Here is a 22,851-nt window from a genome sequence, read left to right as displayed (position 1 = left end):
CGCTGGGCGCCGGCGGTCCCGCAGCGCAGAGCTCCCCGCTGCGGCGCTGCGCTCCTCGGCCTCGGACCGGGCAGGTGCGCGTTGCCGCTTCCTGCTGCTCCCCCCTCAGGTAGAGCTGCCTGTGCCTGCGTGTGCCAGGGTGTGTGTGTCTGTGTGTGTGAGAACCCTCCCGGCCCCGGCAGGCTGCCGAACCGCAGTGGCGGAGGCGTCGCCGGCAGCCGCGGAGGTGCCCGGCAGCGCTGGCGGAGGGAGCGCCGCAGGTAGTGGCGGCAGCAGCCGGAGGAAGTGAGGGGCCTGGAGGGCGGCGGGGCCGGCGGGCGCGTTCCCCGTAGCGGGGGTGAGGGCGCGGGGCGGTGTAGAGGGGACAGGCGGAGCCGGCGCTATGCCCCGAGCAGTGGCGAAGTGGAGTGGATCTCTCGTTGCAGGAGGCGGCGGCGTACCGGATGCCTTTGGCGGGTAGAAGATGTGTCATGGGAAGCAGGCGAGCAGCGGCGGTGCCCTCCTGGCGGGGCGGCGGCGGGCGCTGGCCGCGGCGCTGTGGCTGCAGCTGGCGCTGAGCCTCGGCCCGCGACCGGCGGCGGGCGGTGAGTGAGCGGCCCCGGCCCAGACACCCCCTTCCCTGCTGTCCCCGCAGCCCCGGCTCCGGGCAGGGGTAGCGAAGAAACTTCCACCCCCTGCACCGCTCCGTCCTGTTTCCCTCACCCCAGCCTCAGGAACCTCGGGTGGGGTCCCCCGGGAGGAGGGAGCACCAACCCGGCCACTGCTTGGGATCAGTAAACCCATGGAAGTGCAGCATGATTTGGGAACTACGTATTTTTTTATTATAATAATAATATTTTAAAAAGCCTTCCCCGACCGCGGTCCACTCAGCTGCCTCTCAGATGACTCTTGGTGATAAATCCTTGTGCAGCTGGGGAAAGCAGAAATTCTGGGAGAAGGCAGACCGTTTGGGGCTGAAAATGCAATGTCCTTCAGCACTCTCCTCGTGGAAGAACGGCCCAGGCTCATTTGGCCTTTTTTATTTTAATTACATTTTTACACTATCGTTTTAAATTATTGAGCCTGTGAGATATTTTTCAGCAGGTACATTTAATTACAAAATTGCTTCAAATTGATTCCATAATTACACTTAGATTGCTATAAAAGTCTTAAAGTAAACTGTTTGCTGGAAAATTAACTTAACTGTAATAATCAAAGCAGCTTCCCATTTATACTCTGGCATGGTCTCATATATTTGTATTTTGAGAAATAAGACATTTTATGCTGATTCGCATCACTAATGGCAGAGTCCAATATAAAAATTGCATAGGATTCTTCTCATGCCAAAGACTTCTGCCAAAATTTTCTAACTTGAATGCCTAAGCCAAGGTAGTTCCCATACAGATGTGTTTCCTGTCGCTGAACATAGACTTACAGAACTATAGCTGCAGGGGACCTCAAGAGGTCATTTTGTCCACCCTTCTGATGTGATTCAGTCCTAATCTATCTTGAGGCTCTAATACCATTTTCCAATAGGAATCCTATGACTGCAAATGTGATTCCAGCTAAATAAGCTTTTAAACTGTTGCAGTCTCTATGCATCCCTCTTTAGAAATCAATAGCTTTTTGTTTGGTTGGTTTTGGTTTTGGTTTTTTTGCAACTACTTTACCCTTGGTTTTGTGGTCAGCTCACATTTCAGTGGGTTGGTGCCATTCTGCCTTCCCTGTGCCTTCCTGACAGCTGGAGTTGTGTGAGCTCCTTTCTTTTCCTAAGCTCCTTCTTTTGCCTTCATTCTTAAACACAGGAATAATCCAAGCCCCCCTCTTCTCTGAGGCTGTATTTTTGCCAAGGTTTGACTGCCAGCATTTACTTAGCTGATTAGTGCAAGAGGTTCTTCAAAATATGGTTTATGTCCTCCTTGAATGCAGTAGTTTTCATCACACCCTGCAATAAATTCTCATGTGATGTCGATCGTTATTAATAATGCTGCTTTTCACATTGGTAGCAAAATTAATTTTTATCAAATTCTGTTTGTAAGGCATTTTAGGATCTTTCAAGAATATTTTTTTGTCCAGAGTATAGGAAAGAGCAATATGTTGAATGATTGTGCATGGTCAAAATAACAAGTGAAGAATACTCATTGCTTTTTCTAATTTGTTACTGCTATTAGTTCCCAGTGTGGTAGCACTTGGGAGTTAGGGACTATATAAATACCAGTAAATGTACAGATCTTTCATGTGGTAGAATATATGGTGGTTGTTGTTTTGTTCTGTTTTTTTTTTTAAATCACCTATAGTTGTTCCAGTGGCAAAAATAATAAGTTTTGTAATTGTAAGAGAGGACTCTAAACTAGGATCACTCCTATTTTAGGCTCTGTTACACCTGTGAGCAAGCTCACTGTGCTTATGCAGCTTGCTGTGAAGGCTCAGTTTATGGCTCCTCAGCCTGTGACCCAAAGGCTGTGAAATTGTGAGCAGCTGTTGACATTCACCAAAGTTGTAGTTTCCAGGGTCTTTTGGAAATTTCATGCCTGTAGGACAATTTTTTAATGGATTTCTGTATCCAGACAAGGCAACCAGCATTACTGAATGCTTTGAGAAATGTACCCAAATCGCCTTCTGTCTTATTATCTGTTAAATAAGGATTATACTTCTCTCTGAGATTTGAAAAGGGTTTGACATTTAGTGAAAATACTGTGGAGGTGGAAATAATTTGTTTCAAAAGCTTTAGAAAAACTGCATTTACAATATGCTGGGAAAAAAGCTACCTCACGTATTAAAAAAATGAAAATTAGTAGTTTATGGTTATTATTGCTATAAAGCAATCCACAGCTAACATTTTGGCTCCTATTTAGAGCTTTCTCCCTTCCTTAGCTGATACTAGGATTTGACTCCTGTAATAATCCTGTCCTGACTTGTGTGACTCCTATTTTATATCTGACTAAGCTTTATTGATTGTCACATTGTACTGTTTCATCCCAAATCAATACTACTTATATCTCTTTTTCTTCTTGTCAATAATCCTAGAGAGAATAACTCTGTTTATTACATTCTGATTTTCTCAAAAGTGGATCTTGCAGAAGATTTACTGTAGAAATGAACTTAAATGAACAAACCTTTCAGCTATCAGTATACGTCATTTCCCCTGATGGATTAAGTCTGCTGGTACCAAGGATAAAGGAAATAATTTAGCTTAATACTTCAACTTTAGGTTTTCATCTAAGCATCTTTGGTTATCTTGCTTTTCACCAGAATTCTGTAATGTAGGGAGAAAAAAAAAAAAAAGAAAATAAGAAAGAAGGTGCAGGGTGTAAAGGTTAGAAAGGGGAAAAATGAAATGTGCAAGTGGATGGAACTGATGACAAATTATTTTGGAGTTTTAAGGCATTATATAGTTTCACTGATAAACCTCTAGTATGGAGAGGATGGCTGTAAGAATATATTTTTACTTTTACTTCAAATTCCTGGAATTATTAAAATTGTGGGGGATGGAGTGAAGTGAGGGGAGGGTGGAATCTAAAAGGAGGAGGAAAAAAGTTCAGTAAGTTTCTGGTTTTGAGGTTTGTTATGTGGCCTTAAAATTTTGGCATTGCACCTGCATGTCTCCTAGGTCAGCTGGATGAGCTCTCTTTTTCTGCAGTGACTTTTGCATGGCCCCATGGAGAGATTCAGGGCTGCAACATGCATCTCTGTAGGCTTGGACAGAGCTGTTGGCTGTCACCTCCTCTTTCCTCCTGGCCTCAAGCCAGGAGGTGTACTAGTATTCTTGCAAGATGTTTGTTAAGTCTTCTTTAAAAGTCTCTCCTTTAAGCACCCTCTGCCAGTGTTTCATTAGCCTTTACATTAGAAACTTTTTTGTGACATCTAACCCGAAGCATCCTTGCTGCTGTTTAAACCTCTGTTTCCCATCTTGCTTAGGACAGACATTCAGCAGAGCTGCTGCTTCTCAGCTTTCCATCTGTTTTTCGTGTTCTGTTCCATTTCTTTTGTTTTCTGCTGCAGAAATATGGACTTCAGTTTCTCCAAAGACTGGATGGCTTTGATTTCTGCCAGTTTGTCCTAAGTCTGTAATCATAATTTCTAGAATGCAGGTCTTTCAGCCCATGACCTTGCTCATATGGAGCTGTGTCCCTGTGCATTAGGCTGCCCAGTGGCCAAACCAGCTCTGAACAGAGCTGAGGGTCAGCTGCCTGTGACTTGGAGGCTCTGCTCCTTTAACAGACATCCCAGGTACCTTTGCTGTCATTATACAATGCTGCTGGTTTATATTCAGCTTCTGATTCCTTGTAGTTCCCAGGTGTGTTCTACAGTGCTGCTGCTTGGCCAGTTGTTTCCATCAAATGTTACTTTTTTTTTTTTTTTTTTTTTTCACATGTCCCTTGTTTCATCATCAGTAGATGCCTTTAAGTTGGAAGTACTATTTACATCATATATGACTAAAGAAATCTTGCATGCTGTGAAGCCTTTGAACATTAAATTGAACATTAGTGATACCATGCAGAACAGCAGTGGTTGTTCTTCTAGTCCGAAGCTGAATTTTACTGCTCTGTGATTTTATTGCATTTGATTTAATTCATGATGATTCCTTGGTTATAGTACCTAACCATTGCCTTTGGGTATAGTGGGTACCAATACCACATGCCTCATGTTTCTGAGGGTGGTGGTCTTGTTTCCTTAGGGCAATGGAAGTTTGTGTGTGCTGATGATGGAGGCCCACTGTAGGGCTTGCTTTACGTCAATCCGCAGTTGTTTGCAGATTGCATACAGTTCTGAGATTACAAAGAAAGTTTTCTGAAAAATCAGTGTTTTCTGTTACCTTCTTGCCAAGTCTGTACATAATGTACCATTCCCTCTCAGTGCACCTGCTTCACAAGTCAAGCAAAATAGACATTTCAGCCTTGAATTCTCTGTATGTTTGATGAAATAATTTTTTTTACAGAATTGTTTTTAATCTCCATCTTATTGGAGAGGCTCAATATTTTGGTAGGAGCAGATTTTTCCCACCATCACATGGTCTTATTCTGTGTCCCAGATCTGCCTCATACAACCTCCATTCCCCTCCCTGCTAACTAAATGAGCAGTTAAATACCATTTTGTAGCCATTTGATTGCAAGTGGCAAGGCCAGCAGCATCATAGGATGGCAACCCACATTTGTACTAGTGTCACATCCTTCTGCTAGCAGCTGTGTGTGAGGTGCGTGTATATGACAGACCAGTCTTGAATTGGTTTCTTAGCACCCTGCAAGAAGGAGATTTATCCCTGATCTACTGTGGGATTTGGAGACTGAAGTTAACTTTTCTTCTGTATTTCTCCCTTACTCCCAGAATCACATTAGGATATCTTTGATCTCTGTATTAAGGATGATTACAACTTTATAAGAATGAATTAATTATGATTATCTTGATTTTCTCATCTGTGAAGTAGATAACCAATGTATTTTGTGACCATGTTATGAGGCGGTTTGAGAACCTCCCAAAGGAAATGCTACAGTAGTGTGAAATAGGGATTTTAACAAAGTATAATCTAAGGTTTACCAAAGTAGAAGGTTCTTTTATGATTTCAATTCAATCCATGATTTTTGTTGCTGTGGATTAATAATTCTTACCAGAATTAGGAAGATGTTAGGTTTTTTGACTTCTACAGCTTCTTATGGATTTTCTTCTATAGTACTGATCATGTACTCCAGTTTTTCAAATTATTGTCAAGCTCCCATTGAAATTAATGTTTTCTGCTGCAAAATATACGTTATAAAAAGTAGAAAACCTTGCACTTGTGCTGTGCTTTTCAGTGAGATTTTAAGCGCAAAAAGAACAACCAAGTGTGGCCCCTATTAATTTTTGGGATATGTCAGTGCAAATATGAATGAAAAACTGGGCTATATTTAGTGGTGAACATGGCTTACAAAATTATGTCAAGGGATAAAGAGGTGTAGTGTATACATTTTGATTCAGTTAGTGTAAAAATTAACTTTGCTAACCTCTTAAGGGGCCTGAAGGTACATGTATATTAGCAAATTCAGCAATTTAATTGTGAGACCAACATCTCACTTGGTTTTACATCTTCTCTTCAGATACTTCTTTCATGGCACAAGCAAAGCATTATGAAACTAATTATAGGCTGTACATCCAGATTTAATGGCAGAGTTGTTTTTAGTAGCAGTTTTTGACATCCACACTTACCTTCTCACTATCTTACCCCATTGCATCTGCTAACATTGAGTCTGTCCTCCTTTTCCTCAGAGGGGGCTCCTGTTGGCTTTTCTGAAGCAGCTGGGCAGCTGATGGGATTTATCTGAACTGGGGTGTTTCTTTCTCCACATACTGAAAACAGTGGAAGAGGTTCTCAGTGCCACCTGTGCTCACTGAGATCCTGCAGGGAAAAGGTGTTGAACATGTTTTTATACTTGTAATGGGTGACCCCTGAATTATATTAATTTTTAAATTGGGTTTTGGCCATCCTGGGTTGCTCCTTTGCTTGTTATTAAGAGATTATAGAAAACATTTGCTCTGTAGGGAATTCCATAATTTATCAATAACATTTCTGTATTAAGCAAGCCTTGTTTTTGTCAGTAGAACCTATTTTAGAAAGTACTACATGGGCCTTTTCTCCTTTTTCTACTTACTTTTGCTAAGCATATCACATTTGAAGAAAAAAAATTCCATCATTAATTGAAAGTGTTCTTGCTTGTGTTAGGTTAATAGTAAAAATAGTGATAAATATGTGACTTTTTTTTTAATATAGCCCTTCTCATCCATAGAATTCAAAGCACTTTATAAAGGAAAACAAGTTTCATTATGTCCCTTCACAGATGGAGAAATAACTGTAGAAAGATTAAATACTTAAAGACATGTTTCATGTAAGAAATAGATCTTGCCAAAATCTGGGAAGAGATCTTCTGGATCTCCATCCTTCACTTTCTTTTGTTAATAGTATTTAAGGAAATCCTATTCCACATTTATATGACTTGGCTTTTTTAATAGAATTTTTTGGTTGTGACTCTCTTCTAACTGAAATGAGCAGTTCACATAAACTGCTACTTCAGTAAAACAGAGAGGGAGTTTTTATAGTGTACTTTATTTGATTTACTTCTTTATGGTTGAGATAGCACATGGCATTTTTCCAGACACTGAAAATATTTTCTTCTTAATAATAGGAAATGGTTGAAAATGTTGTATGTTCAAGTTGGGCACTGAAAAACAGTATCATGAAGTTTCTCAAAGTGAAAAGCACGTATTAGTAGGAATGATACTTCTGTCTTACTCCATCATGTCGTTTGGGACCAGAGTTTAGTTTGGGACTATATTAAAGGACAAGATTAGAAAAACATTGCATGTTATTTTTAAATAATTCTAACATACTTGAATGGTTAGAGAGGAAAAGAGCATTGCACCATCAGGTAGCTTCATGCAGACTGTATCTTGAGTGCCATTGCCTTATAGTGCCCATTGCAATTAATAAATTAATTAAATTAAATCAGTGGCTATATTGTGAAAAATCAGTTTGCTCATGAAAACGTAAGTGTAATGTGAAGGACATAGAAGGATGAAACAGATATTGTGCCTGGTTCCTTGCTGTTTTATTTGTTTACTAGAGGTGGTGAAGCGGTGCAAAATGGAGAGGTGAGAAGTGTACCAGGGCTAAGGGTACTGCTGTCAGAGTGGCTCCAAAGAATGTTTTATGGTAATAGGCACTTTATGTATATAAATATATACATATTTATAGTTATATATGTATATATTTATAAGCTAAGGGTGAAGCAGATTTTCTGAGTAAATCTGAATTCTGCACTTAGTAAAAATTTATAAAATTTAGGGAAAAAAATGTCATCTTGGAAACTGAAGAGACAGGGCTTATAGTAGACTGAAAAAAAAAACAGGTTAGGTTACTAAAGGTTAGATTATGTAGAAATCAGGCTATCACAGGTGTCATGCAATCGTGTTCTAAAAATAAAGTCTCCTGTACACTGCTAAAGAAAAAGCAGGATACAGCACACACATGAACAGGGTGAATTATCATATCACTGGAATTCCATTCTGGAGACCTAGAAAATATGCTAAGAAGAAGAGGTTGTCTTTGAAAGTGCAAAGCCTTTAGATTGTTTTTGGAGAAAGGCAGCACACATGATTGGTGATGTGTCAGGAGACTGGAGAACACCACAAAGATTGAAGAGAAAATTCTTGAATTAGTAACAAACCAAATGAAGCAGAAGGGTTGGGATATTAACTCTGCAAAAATCCAAGGACCGTCTCAGATGGTGAAGTTTTTATCAAAAATAATTGACTTGATGTTTCTGCAAGAGTGTGTTAAAGAAACCCTGCCAACCACACCCTGGACTCTGGCCCAGTCCTGGTCATGGGTGGACAGGAGATGAACCAGATGTTTCCACACCAGGTAAGATGCAAAGCCATCCTGCCTTGCTGTTTTTTAAATGTATAAGGCTGGACCCTCATGCAGCAACTCTGGATGCCTCACCTATGGGTGGACACATCGTGTAGGATTTTCCTACTTTCTGGGAAGGGTTCTCCAAATCCTCACTGCAACCAGGGCTCCCCAGTGACTGCGGATCTGGATGATGGCAACGTATGCAAGTGGTGATGTGGCTCTCTTAATCACTGTCCCTTCTCTTACGTAGCAATGATTTGATGCATTACCCTGTATATTTTCTATCTGCCTGCTTTAGGTGTTTTGTTCTGTATTTTTCTTATTTGGTTGTATTATTTAATTATCACTGGTAAAACACACCTACTCTTTGCACTCAGGTGTCCAAGGCTCATTCCCATCCTCATTCTCAGGGGGCACCCAGGAGCAAAGGCAGGAGTCCAGCATTGGACTCAAAGAGGACCATCTGAAGAGCCACTACTGTTGAAAGAGCAAGATTGTATAGGAAGTACCCTTGTTTAGCAGGCATCAAAGTCTGTAAGCAGTTTTGCAGAGAGAGTAAGCAGAACTGAAAAGTATGGCTGAAAGGAATCCACCACTATACTATGTCCCTAAGTACCACATTCACACATCCTGAAGTACTGCCAGAGCTGGTGACTCCACCACTTGGCCTAGGCAGCCTGTTCCCATGCCTGACAGCCCTCTCAGCCAGATATTTTTCAGTACAGACATTTTTCCCAATACCCAATCTAAACCTCCCTGGCACAATTGGGATCATACAGCATTATCTATTGGCAATTAACCTTCATAATATAAAGGCATAGGAGAACATTTTTATAAAACTGTCAGATCTAATAATTTCCTGATTGTAGCTGACTCATAATGCAGCTTGAACTTTATATTTAAATACAATGTGAGTGCACTGTATCTCTCTTGGTATGTGCTTTGGTTTTTTTGATATGTTGTTAAGTAAAAAACATTCTGTGGCACAAATGTTGAACACAGTAAGCTACTGTCAGTCTTAAAATACATACTAATTTTTCTTACTGCTACATTGCATAGCTTGATATTTAGAGTCTACTTAAAAGCAGATTATTTATATAACAGTTTATAATAAGCCCTGTAGCAAGAGTACCATTTTCATGGAAATTTGTATGGAATGTCATTTTCAACTATACTCCATTTGTCTAATATTTTTATGCTATGGTAAAACAGTTCAGAAACCAAAGGGTTAATTAGGTATGTTGTTTTTTGTCTATAGAAATTCTGATCAGCATCAGTTTTGTAAATATAATGGGCCAAATTCAGCTGTGCTATAAATCCAGACCTGTCAGAATATGATGTAATTAATATTTCCTGCTTTTGCAGAACACTGGGCAGATGGTCACGTTTAAAAAATATTTCAGTAGAGTGGCCAGAAGTAATTCCTCACTAATGATGCTGTACAATTAAAGTGCCTTGGGTCAGAATCCACTTTGGAAAGATGGTACAATCCCATAACTTTCAAGGACTTTTACTAGAAATTTGGGTCATCTCTGGTTTTGATTAAACCTGTGGTCTCTAGTGCTTCTTTTTATGTTAGTAACACTTGATCTAGGGATGCCATCTCATGTATCAGGACTATCATGGTTTAATGAAGGGCTGGCAATTAACTGAATGACAGATGCACTCTATTAATCCCTCTCCCTGATAAAGAAAGAAGAGAGACAATGGGAGAGAGGCTTATGGGTTGGAAACCAAATTACACAACTTTAATGAAACAGTAATGATAAAACAAAAAAAATTATTATTTTTATACAAATATACAGAAAAGCTATAGAACATTCCTCTCCCTTTCCTCCAATAACACTCACATCACCACCGAGGCTGCAGGGCAGCCCTGGAAAAGTCCCAGGCTGGACTCCTGGAGTCAGCAGGAGTTGGGAGCTGGAGGCAGGAACACACGGATTCAAGATGGCAAGGATCAGGACCACAGGCTGACAAACAGACTTAATCCTCCCAGGATGCCGAAGAAAGAAGGTAGGAAGAGGACAGGCTTGACCTTCATGATCCCTCCAATTTATACCAAGTATGACGTATATGGGATGGATTACTCCATTCTGATACAGTTTTGGTCACCTATCTTGTCCACTCCTCCCTAAAGGATGGTTGCAGGTGTGACCCCTTTACTCCCTTTCTCTTTCCAGACCATAAGATGTTCCTGAGAGTCAAGCAGTGGCCTTGGCTCTGCACACCAGTCTCTAGCAGTCACTATAAACATTGAGCATTATCAGCCCTAGAAGCAGACACTGACTGAGAATCTTGCTGCTAAGTTCAGAAGTGCAGCTACTTAGAAGAGACCTAGCTGACAGTAAAATTACAAAACAGAAAATTCAGACATTTGACTGCTGATGCAATCCAGAACATAATTCCTGTGGTCCTTAGTGAACCAGATAACAATCAGAAACCGTAAGATTACAGAAATAGAAGGCTTGCAGGTAAAAGCAACTCCAGATTTGGAGCTAACAAATTTTGACCTAAAGAAGGAAGAAGGATCAACAATCAAGTAGAAATCCTTGTTGTATTCAGCCCTCTTGAATACACACCCATTCAGTATTAATTTTTTTTTACAAGTCAGCTTTTCAAACCCCTGCCCCTATATCTGTCTGCATAACTTTGCATTCTACAAAACACATGTATAAAGAATGGGATTGCTGTGTACAGGCATATTTTTTTTCCTCAAGCAATGCATAAAGGAATGGGCATTCACATATGTGTTAGGTCGATGTGTGAGCATTCATCCATAGTAACATTTTTGGTTTGTCAGTGGCTAGGTCTGTGTGCAAGTAATCAAGACAGTTTGGGACACAAGAAAATCTGTCCCACCTGCAAAACAAATCATGTTCCCTCAACTGAGATTTAGCTCACACAGAGCTTGAGTCTTAGACTCAGCTATTGCCCTAAATGCCAGGCTGCTCAAGAAAATGACATAAATGAAACAATTTCTCACTGAAGTATTAGTTACATCCTTTATTTAAATATTTAACAGAGGAACAAACAAACACAAAACCTCAGCTGTTCAAAAATGGTAGCATCTAAGTCTGTAACTCGGTGACCAATGCTAAAACCAAAGTGCCTAGGAGCCTTTCTGCAACCAGCCTTACACGTCAGGAATACCATTTATTTTTTTCCTGCCAGCTTGGGTTTTTTGCATCCGAGCAGTGTATTGCAGTTGACAAAAATTCTTTTCTCTGATGAGCAGCAGCTTTCTGAGTTGTGCTTCTCTGCCTGCTCAGGGAATCTGAGGAAGAAGAGAGAACAGATGGGCAAAGTAGCATGTGGAAAAGTACCTCTGAACCCGGAAAAGTATCTCTGAACCCAGCAAGTCACTCAACAGGAGACCTAGAGGGAATGCTTCAGATGCTTCAGCTGTCACACTCCCTAAAGTATCAGCTAATGTTTTTGGTGCTGGAGTTTTTTGTGGGGTTGTTGTTGTTTTGTCTTTTCCTGGTTAGTTGTTTTTAATCACAGGCATTTAAATTTTAATATTAAGCTTAAAATGAGAATATCTGTGTGACTTTTGGTACTGACAGAAGTATGTTAGTCCACGAAAGCAAAAGGTTCTCTCCACCTGGTTGGAATTCATGACTTTGCAGAAAAAGGCTTGGATTGTTATAACTCTCAAGCTGCCCTGTTCAGCTAATAGAAAATACTTCAACTGAGCTCTGCTCCCACCGTATCACCTTATTTTCTGAGTCTGGGTAGTTCTTCACAAGAAAAAAGATTTACGTCGTGGCAGCATTTAACACCTACAGATCCTGACAGATTTAGCAAGAGTAACAGTGATTCAGCACACAGAGGATGGATTAGAAATAGTGACATTGTGGCTAACTTACCTCTACTGTCTCTCTAAACACCAACAACCTTACAGCAGACACTTATGATACTTGAAAACTACCTATGCAGCTGCAATTGTTTGTCCAGAAGCAAAGGTCATGAAGCGTCCCCTGGACATGAACGCAAGGCCAGGAAAAAGGCAACCTGGCAAAAGACTGATTAGACAGGTAGTTACAGAACAAAACCAATATTGCTTATTTCATGCATTACAGCTTTAAAAAGAAGTCAAAAAAGCAGAGTCATAGCATAAGCTCAGTCGCATCACTGTGCCCCAGGATATCACATAATTGTTACCAAAAAGCAAACATCCATAATCACTACTGAAGGAATGCTGGAATGTGCCTCATATACTTAAGCAACTGATCAAGAAAAAATTCATCCCTGCACAAAGCTTACCCTTCTGGCAAGGTCAGTGTCACTTAGGGTTATCAGCTGCTGGGAGTGCTGGCTAAGTTGCCACTGCCTAGAGCAAGCTTTAAATTTACATACCTGACTTCTTTTAAAAAAAAATGTCTGTTTCTTACTTTATCTAAGTTTGCAGTCCCCTGATATTGCAAGGCTCTTTTCTTAAACTTAACATACAAGCAGTAATTAAATATACTACATCTTCACTATGAGCTGCAGTCTAAGACCTGAACCCCATGTAATCTGAATACAGATTTTTGCTTTACTCTTACTCTACTGTACCTTCACAGTAGCTCAGGACCTTTCTTTCGCTGGAAGTTTATGGGCTTCAAGTTTATGTCAGCGCTCAAGCCAAGCCTAAAGCTGTTTTTAACCTCCAACATCACTTACCTGCTTTTTGAAGATATAAGCAACCATTTTTTTTTCTTCCAAATCTAACAGTACCATCACTCACCTTTACTTTACTAGAAATTAGAGTTCCCAACTGGAAATGCTGAGTGCTGCAGAGTATTTTAATGACCAGATCATGTGCCAGCTAAACTCAGCAGAAGCACCTGCAGCAGCAATGCAACCTGCTCAGATTTGCAGCACTCTACAGGACCAGGGCAGAAGCTTTCAGAAATCAGTGTAATTTTCCAAACTGGATCTGGATCAGTTGTCCCCTAGGAAAACGTCAGTCTTCATTGTACCAGGATGACTGAATGCTTCAGCTCTGACATTCTTTCTTTAGAAGTAAAATATTCAGCAATATCTAGGGAAATGGAGAAAATATTTATGCTTGGACTAGCACAAACCCGATTCAATGACTTCTGTGTTACTGTTGTAGTTAAGTCAATTACCTTCTCAACTCCCACCGTTTCCAGCAACTGTTCGAGATGCAAAATTTCTGACCTTAGAAATACTAAGCAAGGATTCATACTGTACAAAAGCAGAGAGCCATTCTCTCAAGGAGTGAGACATTTTGAAAAGAAACTAAACAGATGCCTAACATCATGCATAAGCCTAATTAGAAACAGAAATAGGAAGGTTAAACTTCTCAGCAATATCAGATTGTTCAACAAAGGATGTAACTGGTATGGAACGATGAGCTATCGCTCCAGTGTCTCCCTTTCAGAGCTAAAAATAATAGTGAGTCATGCCAGCAGCAGTGTTGGTATTTAGCTTTTGAAATTCAAGTTATTAGGCTTACATATAGAGAATCATTCCCTCCCTACCATGTATCATGAAATAATATTATGGACATGCACACACAGGAACTGGGCACCAGCCAGCCCTTGCTTTCAAAACTTGGTAGGATAGTTCAGGAATAAACAAAACTAATACAGTCAAGTTCAATACAAGAGCTGAGACTGAAATTACCATTGAAACTAGGAAGAAAAGGGAAGCTAGACATAAACCTCTGAGTAGTACATCCTTCCATCCCTTGTTTTCCCATCTAGTAATTCCTTGTGCTTTTTTTTTTTCCCCAGTTTCTTTTTGGTATTTCAGATCAAGGCAAATTATTATGAAGCATTTGTGAAGGGGTTGGTTTTTGGTTTTTTTTTAATCTAGATCAGCTAGCTGATCTGGACAGATAGACCAGATGATCTGTAGCAAACTGCACAGGAGACAAATTACAAAAGACAGATACTAATAATTTTTAAAGAGCATCCCAGAGAATCTCCCAGAAAAGGCATCAGTCCACATGCTCATTTTATTTTCAGGTAAGTACTTTTGAAAAGAGATCAGAGAAAGAGGCAAGTATGGACTGACAGGGCTCTAAGGGAGTAAGAATATGTGGTCTTCAGATGCTGAAAGGAGAGGCTGTATATCCAACCAGAAGGACCAGCATCATATGTTCTAGAAATACAAGATTTTCTTCATCCCTGCATGTAAGACATTATTTTAGAATTGTTTCGTAAGGCCAGATCTCTTAATCTCAGGGGATCCAAATTTGTTCTTGTAGGAAATTTAGCAGTGCAGAGCCCCTGCAGCCTGGACGACTGCCTCAGAGGCAGAAAGATAATTCACAGGAGAAGTGGAAAGCTGATGACTAAGAAAATCCCTACATCGCGCTATTTCCAAAGATCAGGGAAAAAACAGCAAACAGTATTTCCAAGCTACACAAATAGCAGTACAGCATTAACATTCACAGTAAGCTGGCAGTCTCATTGACTCCTGGAACTTTGCTGCAGCTCCCCATGCTGCTTTGTTTTTGTATTCAGAGATTTTATGATAACAGAATTGCTTGGCTGCAAAGACAGAAAAAAATCAGCATATGGAAAATAATTTTTTCTAACAATATATGTATAGATGCACTATCCGAGGACTTTTTCCTCTCCAGCAAACCAACCAAAAAATTCAACTAAGATCAAGTATGCCAAAAAGTGACCAAAACCAGCAGTAACTACACAGTTGCAACTGGGAGCTGTTACATTTTTTCCTTGGAAAAAGTAATTATCAGATTTCAGATCAGATTTGTAACTATTTCCTCTGAAAGTCTGCAGTTTTAAATCACACCTTCACACAGGCCAGAACGGCACATGCAATGAATCATTTACCTGCGATAGTAATGCACTGCAGCAAAATCTCTTTAGCTGACATAACCCTGAGCTACTTTAAATTAATGCCCCCCCCCCTTTTTTTTTTTTCTTTCCTAGGATGCTGGTTTTATTAGAATCTAAAAAAAAAATAAACAAGTGTTTTAAATGCATTTTTTTTCAGTCTGATTTATGAAGTTAGATCCCTGTGAACTTGGCCTGACTGACATACTAATTTTCCAAACTGCATAGACTGGCTTGCTCTAAGTATAAGGTTTCTCAGACAGCCTGTAGGAAGAGCCAAGAAAACTCTACCCCACGCAGAACCCAGAGTCAAAAAATGTACCTATTAGTAGCATCCAAGAAATGCACCTGCAGTCATATCAAGGCTACTGCAAAAAGGCACCTTTTCGCCCTGGTTTTGATAAAAAACCCTCTCCCGCAGTGCAAGGAATTTACCTGATAGATCTCTCTTTGAAATAAGAAATTAAGTCCTCCCCTGTAATGTTATTGTATATGAAATAAAAATGAAATAGAAAATAAAATACCAAACACTGTTCTGCTCTCCATCCCTCGTATTAATGCAATATCATTCTTGCACCCAAACAGAAGCATTATAAGTAACATTCATCCACTTCGGAGTGTAAAAAACAACTTCATAGATGTTAAGAACAAGAATAAGAATCTTGAAATTACTATCAGTGAGAACAGTAGAGTTTTTACCATTTCACTGCTGGTTTTTTTTGAGCTTCTTACTCATGTGCAGCATAAATGTACATTTTTTATATAGAGGGTTTTATAGGTTTATATAGAGAGTTATGTATCCCCCCCTTTACCACCAGATGCCCCTGCTATACCACATGCACCTCTCACAGCTGGGATGCAGTGGTGTGTCATGTCAGGACCCAGTTTCGAAGACATCATAGGTATTGGATTTGGGCTTCATCTATGTAGATTGTACAATATTTTGCATATTTTCTTTGACAAATAATTTCACTTGGATATTCCCTTTGGACTAAAATATCCTAGCCTCTGCAAAACAACCTAGTCTTGACAGAACGAGTCCTAGACTTATGCTGGTCTCTAAGACAGAGTTGCTGGGTAAGGGCAATAGTGACAGATGACACACAGGCTCTTAGTAGTGAATGGCTCTGCTAGATTTGAAAGAAGGGTTTTTCCATCATGGGCAATCATTTTGGAGTGTTATTCTTCAAAAAGAGAAGGAGCTAAAGCCTGTAACGACAACCATGCTCTCTGGGACATGAATCCTACAGAGAGGGAGAGTTTTAAAATGTGGGTACTATGCTGGAAGAGGTACCTGAATGCTGTCGAAAGACCAGGCTACATCAGCATGAATTGCACAGGGACAGACAAGAAACAGAAAAGGGGGTATAATCACCATAAATTAGGTGTAGGGCTTATTTGCTTGGAATCTCATTTAATTAAAAGAGAGGCTGTATCCTCCATACAGCCCTGGCCTCACAGGAGACAAGGGCAGCTGTCTGCTGGACACTTCTACACCACTCACTCACTTCCAGGACAACTGGACATGGACCAGCAGGTGGTTCTTGGTCATCACCGTGAACAGAACCTCAGGGCTCGGGGGCCTCTGGCTTCTGTAAGGAAACCATATATTTATAGGAGAGTTCAAGTGTGTTAATCACACCATTTGTAACACATGCTATATGATTAATCTCATGGTTTTGTTGTGCTCAGTCACCACAGGTGTCCACCTTGTTCTGCAATTGGTTTTGGTTATCTCATCACTCAATCAAGTATGAGAAACAAAAACTTAATTTTGAGGTAAAGGTGACTCAATCAAGCATGAGAAATGAAAAATTAACAACAAGATAAAGGCAACTCAATAAAATATGAGATATTTTCTAAAAGTAGTGTTAAACAAATGCAAATTTTAAAAACTATTGGAAAAAAAGATTATGTTCAGGACTGCAACCTGAATCAAGCTGCTCATACAATCATTAAGGTTGGAAAAGACCTCAAAGAATATCAAGTCCAACCATAAACCCAACATCACCATGTCCACTAAACTATGTCCCAATGTGCCACATCTGAATGTTTTTTGAACACCTCCACAGATGACAGCTTATAAAATTTGGGAAAAAAAAATGTCATCTTGGAAAATGAAGAGACAGGGACAGGGCTCATAGTAGACTGAAAAAAAAAAAAACAGGTTAGGTTACTAAAGGTTAGATTATGTAGAAATCAGGCTATCAAAGGTGTCATGCAATCGTGTTCTAAAAATAAAGTCTCCTGTACACTGCTAAAGAAAAAGCAGGATACAGCACACACATGAACAGGGTGAATTATCATATCACTGGAATTCCATTCTGGAGACCTAGAAAATATGCTAAGAAGAAGAGGTTGTCTTTGAAAGTGCAAAGCCTTTAGATTGTTTTTGGAGAAAGGCAGCACACATGATTGGTGATGTGTCAGGAGACTGGAGAACACCACAAAGACTGAAGAGAAAATCTACTGTGTGTGGTGAGGTGGGGGAGAAGTTCAGAAAAGTCAGCCTGTAAACACGGTATCCTGCTTGCACTGCTGTCATTATCACTACTGAAGAAAATATGGAACAAAAAATTAATTTTCATCTTTCAGGAGGAGGGACACTAGACTTGAGAGTAGAATCACAGAAATGGGACTGGAAAATAACTCAGAAACACCTGTAATTCATCCTCCTGCCCAGAACAGGACCCACATAAAAGCTTCAGGGAAGCTATAATTCAAGCCTTTATGTTGGAAACTCTACAATCTCTCTTAGTAGCTGTCCCAGTACTTCACTCTCTTAACTGTTCAAATGTTTTTTTTTCTGGTGTAATTTGAATCTTCTTTGCTGTAACATAGGAGACACTGCACATTTACATCTCTGGTGTGGGATATCCAAGTGTGCTGCCACTCAGAGCAAATCCACAAGTGTTGTGTCTCTGGCCATCCTTACTGCAGAGGGGTTGGACTAAATGACCTATAGAGGTCCCTTCCAACCCAAATTACTCTGTGATTCTATTCTATGATCCTGACTGCTGCTAACATTTCTTTGGGTCCGAGTGGGAGGAATCCTATCTGGTCCAGCACAGCAAAGTGTCGCTGAAAAGTCAGATATTAGTTAACAGTCTGGGAGCTAAGGTTTAGCTGTATCTTGTTTGTATCTTGCTAACAGCATAAAAGGAGCAATTGATTCTTCATGGTGGCACTTACATTTACCTGATTTAGTTAAGGCTATAGCTAAGTTTGTATCTAACATAAGATCAGATCATACCATCTATCATAAAGGGTCAGCTTTGCCTTGCTGGTTTGGAAGGACTCACAAGAATTTTCCAAAGCCACATTTAGAAAGAATCAGGAATAAATATCAAAAACTGTTGGATAATGGCTTGGTAAACAGAGGTGGCAAGGACACAGTGTCCTTGGCAGTTTTGTTACAGAGTTTGAAAAAGTAAGATAGCAAGTAACACGGTGTGGGTCTGAGTGGAAAATCCCCGAGTGGGGGGAGCGTGCAAATGTAACTTTTTTGTAGTAGCCAATCAGTAACTGACTCGTAGGCATAATTAACAAAAACAGTATAAATGGAACCCTGACCCCTCAATAAAGTTGAAGCTTGTTTATCAATCACATTGGTTGGCAACTTGTCTTCCCTCGTCGTTCCCGACATAGTGGCGCCTGAACAGGGACACTTCGGCAGACCCACATTAGCGAAACAAAGGAGCGACGAGCCCGGAGCAGCGTCGATAGCAGCGATCGTCGGGGAGAAAGTCGTCCTGACGCTGGCGTAGGTGGGCGACTCGTCCCTGAGCGGACTAAGAGGAGGCTCGTCGTCCGGGATGGGGCTACCGGCTTGCAACAGGTAAAGGCTGCACTAAAGGAATAGATTAAGCGCGCAATGGAGAGCGAAGTAGCCCTAGATATATGTTTTTTAGAAAAACGTTTAGTAAAAGATAACAGATCTAGAAAAGTACCCACAAGCACTTTTAGTGTATGGTCGCGCAGTGAATTCCCAGATGGAAGCAATGGGAGCTCTCCAGCCTGGCAAGCCGAACCCCTCGATGCTTCCAGACCATTGGCATTTGCTGACAGTGGATTTAAAGGACTGTCTTTTCACAATACGTATACGCCCTCGGGACACAAAGCGATTTGCGTTTAAGCTTCCAGCCCTTAACAGAGAAGCTCCTGCCTTGGAATTTGAGTGGGTAGTGCTCCCGCAAGGAATGAAAGGAACTGACCGTGCTTCCCCTGTCACCCTCTCAGCACAGCAGGAAACGGCCTTAGCTGATACCGGTCAGGCGATTTCTCAGCGTTGTGTGGATCGCCGTGATACAGATTTGCCCATAGACTCGACCATTCTTACGGGCAAGCAACATTTACTTGGAGCTCTCACACAGCATAAAAAGAAAAAGGGGGAAGCTGGGCCTGAGGAAGTTCGTGTCTTAGAATGGATATTTGGGCCGCTGCAACTGAAAATGAAACGGTCAGGGCGTGCTGCTGTAACCTGGCAAGTGAATGATCAATGGTGCCATAAACTGTTGCCTGCACAGGCAGATGACACTTCACAGACTCTGGAGCTGGCAGCTATTGTCTATGCCTTTTGGCGCTGGATGGATGTGTGTCTGAATGTTGTATCGGATTCCTTGTATGCAGTCGGAGTGGTGCAGAGGATTGAAGACGCCCTCCTCAAAGAAGCTGCAAATCGGCGGTTGAATGACTTATTTCGTCAGCTGCAAGCTGCCATCCAACAAAGAGATCAACCCTATGCCGTCATCCACATTAGGAGTCACCAGCGGTGCGATGGCCTGGGGGAAGGCAATGCCAGAGCAGATCGACTGGCTGCATTGTCTGTGCCCATGGACGAGTTCACTAAAGCGAGGGATGCACACGCCACCTTTCACCAGAATGCAAGAGGACTGTATCCAAATTTCCATGGATGAAGCACGGGGCATTGTGAAAGCCTGTCCACAGTGTAACCAGCAGGGACTTGGCCTTGGCCTTGGAGTTAACCCCCGGGGTCTAGGCCCGAATGAGAGATGGCAAATGGATGTTACTCGTGCCAGAATTTGGAAGGCTCAAATATGTCCATGTCACTATTGATACCTATAGTCACTTCATTTGGGCTATGGCTCAATCTGGTGAAAAGGCGTTACAAGTGATACGGCATCTCACCATGTGTTTTGCTGTCATGGGTGTTCAGAACACATAAAGACAGATAATGGACCAGCCTATATTAGTAAAAAGCTAGCCCGGTTCCTTCAACAATGGAGCATTAAGCATACCACAGGAATCCCTCATTTGCCAAGTGGACAAGCAATAGTTGAAAGGGCAAATCAAACGCTGAAGAATTATTTGTTGAAATTTAAGGACTTGCAAGACCCACAAGAGCAGTTAGGAAAGTCTGTTTGTGCTCAATTACTTGTGCATATTTGAACAACAAAAGTTAGCGCCAGCATATGTTCACGGGACGGTGGCCCAACAAGCCAAGTCCTTTGAAACCCCACTATATGTGACTTACAGGGACCCTGCCACAGGAATATGGCGAGGACCAGCAGAAGTTAAATACTGAGGCAGAGGTCACGTGTGTTTCCACCCCTACAGGCACCCTGTGGGTCCCCAGCAAGTGGACCCGTCTGGCACCAGCTAACTTCAGCAACCCTGCGGAACCCAGAAGAGCAGGCTTGAGAGCAAAAATGACTGTTTCAAACGATTGAGTCATTTGTTGAGATACTAGAACATGTTTTTGAGCAATAAAAGTTGTATTGGTTTTGTTAGAGGCCTGATTTTAACCTTTCCAGGCCTTAGTTGCTTTGTTTTACATGTCTGGTTGATGTTCCAGTTTTGCATGATTTAGTTGTGTCATGACAATTCTTAAAAAACTGTTTGCCAATGCTTCTAATATTATGCTTGTGCAAAGAGAAAAAGGGGGAATTGTTGGAGAATGGCTTGGTAAACAGAGGTGGCAAGGACACAGTGTCATTGGCAGTTTTGTTACAGAGTTTGAAAAAGATAGCAAGTAAACAGGGTGTGGGTCTAAGTGGAAAATCTCCAAGTGGGGGGAGCATGCAAATGTAACTTCTTTGTAGTACCCAATCAGTAACTGACTCGTAGGCATAATTAACAAAAACAGTATAAATGGAACCCTGACCCCTCAATAAAGTTGAAGCTTGTTTATCAATCACATTGATTGGCAACTTGTCTTCCCTCGTTGTTCCCGACCAAAAATCTCCTATAGAAAGTGCTTATTTACATAGCCTTTTCTCCCTGGGGATATTAGACCAACTCTTTGTACTTCATCATGATGTAAAAAGTAGTTATTGTGACACTAAATTGCACCCAAGTAAATTTGTGTTTTACTTCTGAAGACTGAGGGAAGCTGTATATAATGAATAGCCCCATGATAATAGATTAAATTCACACAAAAATCAGCAGTGGCTTCAGACCTCCATGTATGTTTGCAAATAAACAACTTTAACTGGACTTTTTAGAAGCATATACTTTCAGCTGTCAGCTCCAATGCATGAGTTTCCATTCCCAGGAAAAATGGGTGCTGATGGTGGGTATCCAGAAAGATTGTGTTAGTCAGGAATCTGGAGTGACACAGGGACAAGTGAGGGATACTAGAGAGAGTGTGGGGAGGAGTTGCTTTTTTTGGGTAAAAATGAAAGTTTGAGGGAATTAGAGCAATGCTAGGAGCTAAAATATCAAGAAGAGGACTGCAGTTGTGTGGGGGATTGAAATCAGCAGGCCTGCTTGCTTGAGTAAATCAGATGTAACATGGCACAGAGTAATAATCTTATCTATTTCTGATATTCTGTTTAGGACTACCAGGCTATTCCTGTACTTGTGTAATAATTAATTGTGTTCTGAAAGCCATGGGTACTTTTGAGACAGACAGTAATTTTTCTGTATCTCTCCACTTAGTCGGCATTTTTAGGGATATTTTGTACACATCATATTTCTCAGAGAAAACATAAATTAAGAGCTGAAAAAAAGTAATAAGTAATTTGATCTGTGAGTTTGACTTATAAAATAGCTTGATTGCAATTACAAGCTTTCCAGTAATCTTGAAGGAATTAAGATAAAATGGAGTTATAAAGAGTTATAGTAAAAATGAGGATACACAGATGTTTTTCGTGGTCTTGTAAAATACAGAACATCCTTTTGTCCCCTGAAGGGAGACCATGACCCCTAAAAAAACAGTCACAGCCTTTCCAGGGGAGCACCACATTGCTTGGCTGCAACTCTAGCTCCTACTCCGTCCCTGTGTAACTTCAGAGTTAACCATTTGGGGCAGTTCTTCCCATCACTGACTCGTACAAGCACATGCTCTCATTTTTACATTCCTTTTTTGCTCTCTTCTCTGATGTTCTTATATGGGGTCTAGATCAACTGTCTACCACCATCTGAGTGCCATCAACTGCCCAACATGACCAGCTCTCCAGTGCACACTTCTTCACCACTGGCTCACCACTGGGACAACTGGCAGATGATGAGCAGGTGCTGCTCATTCAACACTGTGAACAGAACCCTGGGGAGCAGATGGCTATGCTCAGAGGGATCGTGTATTTGCAAGAAAATGTGTTTTTATAGGGGAGTTCAAGTATATGAGTCACACAATGTATAACACTGGCTGATTAAGCTCACACTTTCATTATCTTCAGCTTCAGAGGTGTCCACCTTTCCATGCAA

General features: G+C 40.9%; 1 protein-coding gene across 1 annotated transcript in view; it reads left to right on the top strand.

The window, feature by feature from the left end:
• Positions 1–309: 309 nt before the first annotated feature.
• Positions 310–22,851, top strand: part of SUSD4 (sushi domain containing 4) — an 80,908-nt gene continuing 58,366 nt past the window's right edge. The window contains exon 1 of the mRNA XM_071739739.1: positions 310–584. Coding sequence (XP_071595840.1) covers positions 464–584 — 121 coding nt within the window. The 5' untranslated portion in view covers positions 310–463. The remainder of the gene's footprint in view (positions 585–22,851) is intronic.

Source organism: Heliangelus exortis, chromosome 3 (genome assembly GCF_036169615.1).
Source record: "Heliangelus exortis chromosome 3, bHelExo1.hap1, whole genome shotgun sequence".
NCBI lineage: Eukaryota > Metazoa > Chordata > Aves > Apodiformes > Trochilidae > Heliangelus > Heliangelus exortis.
This window is presented reverse-complemented; position numbering and strand designations above follow the sequence as displayed.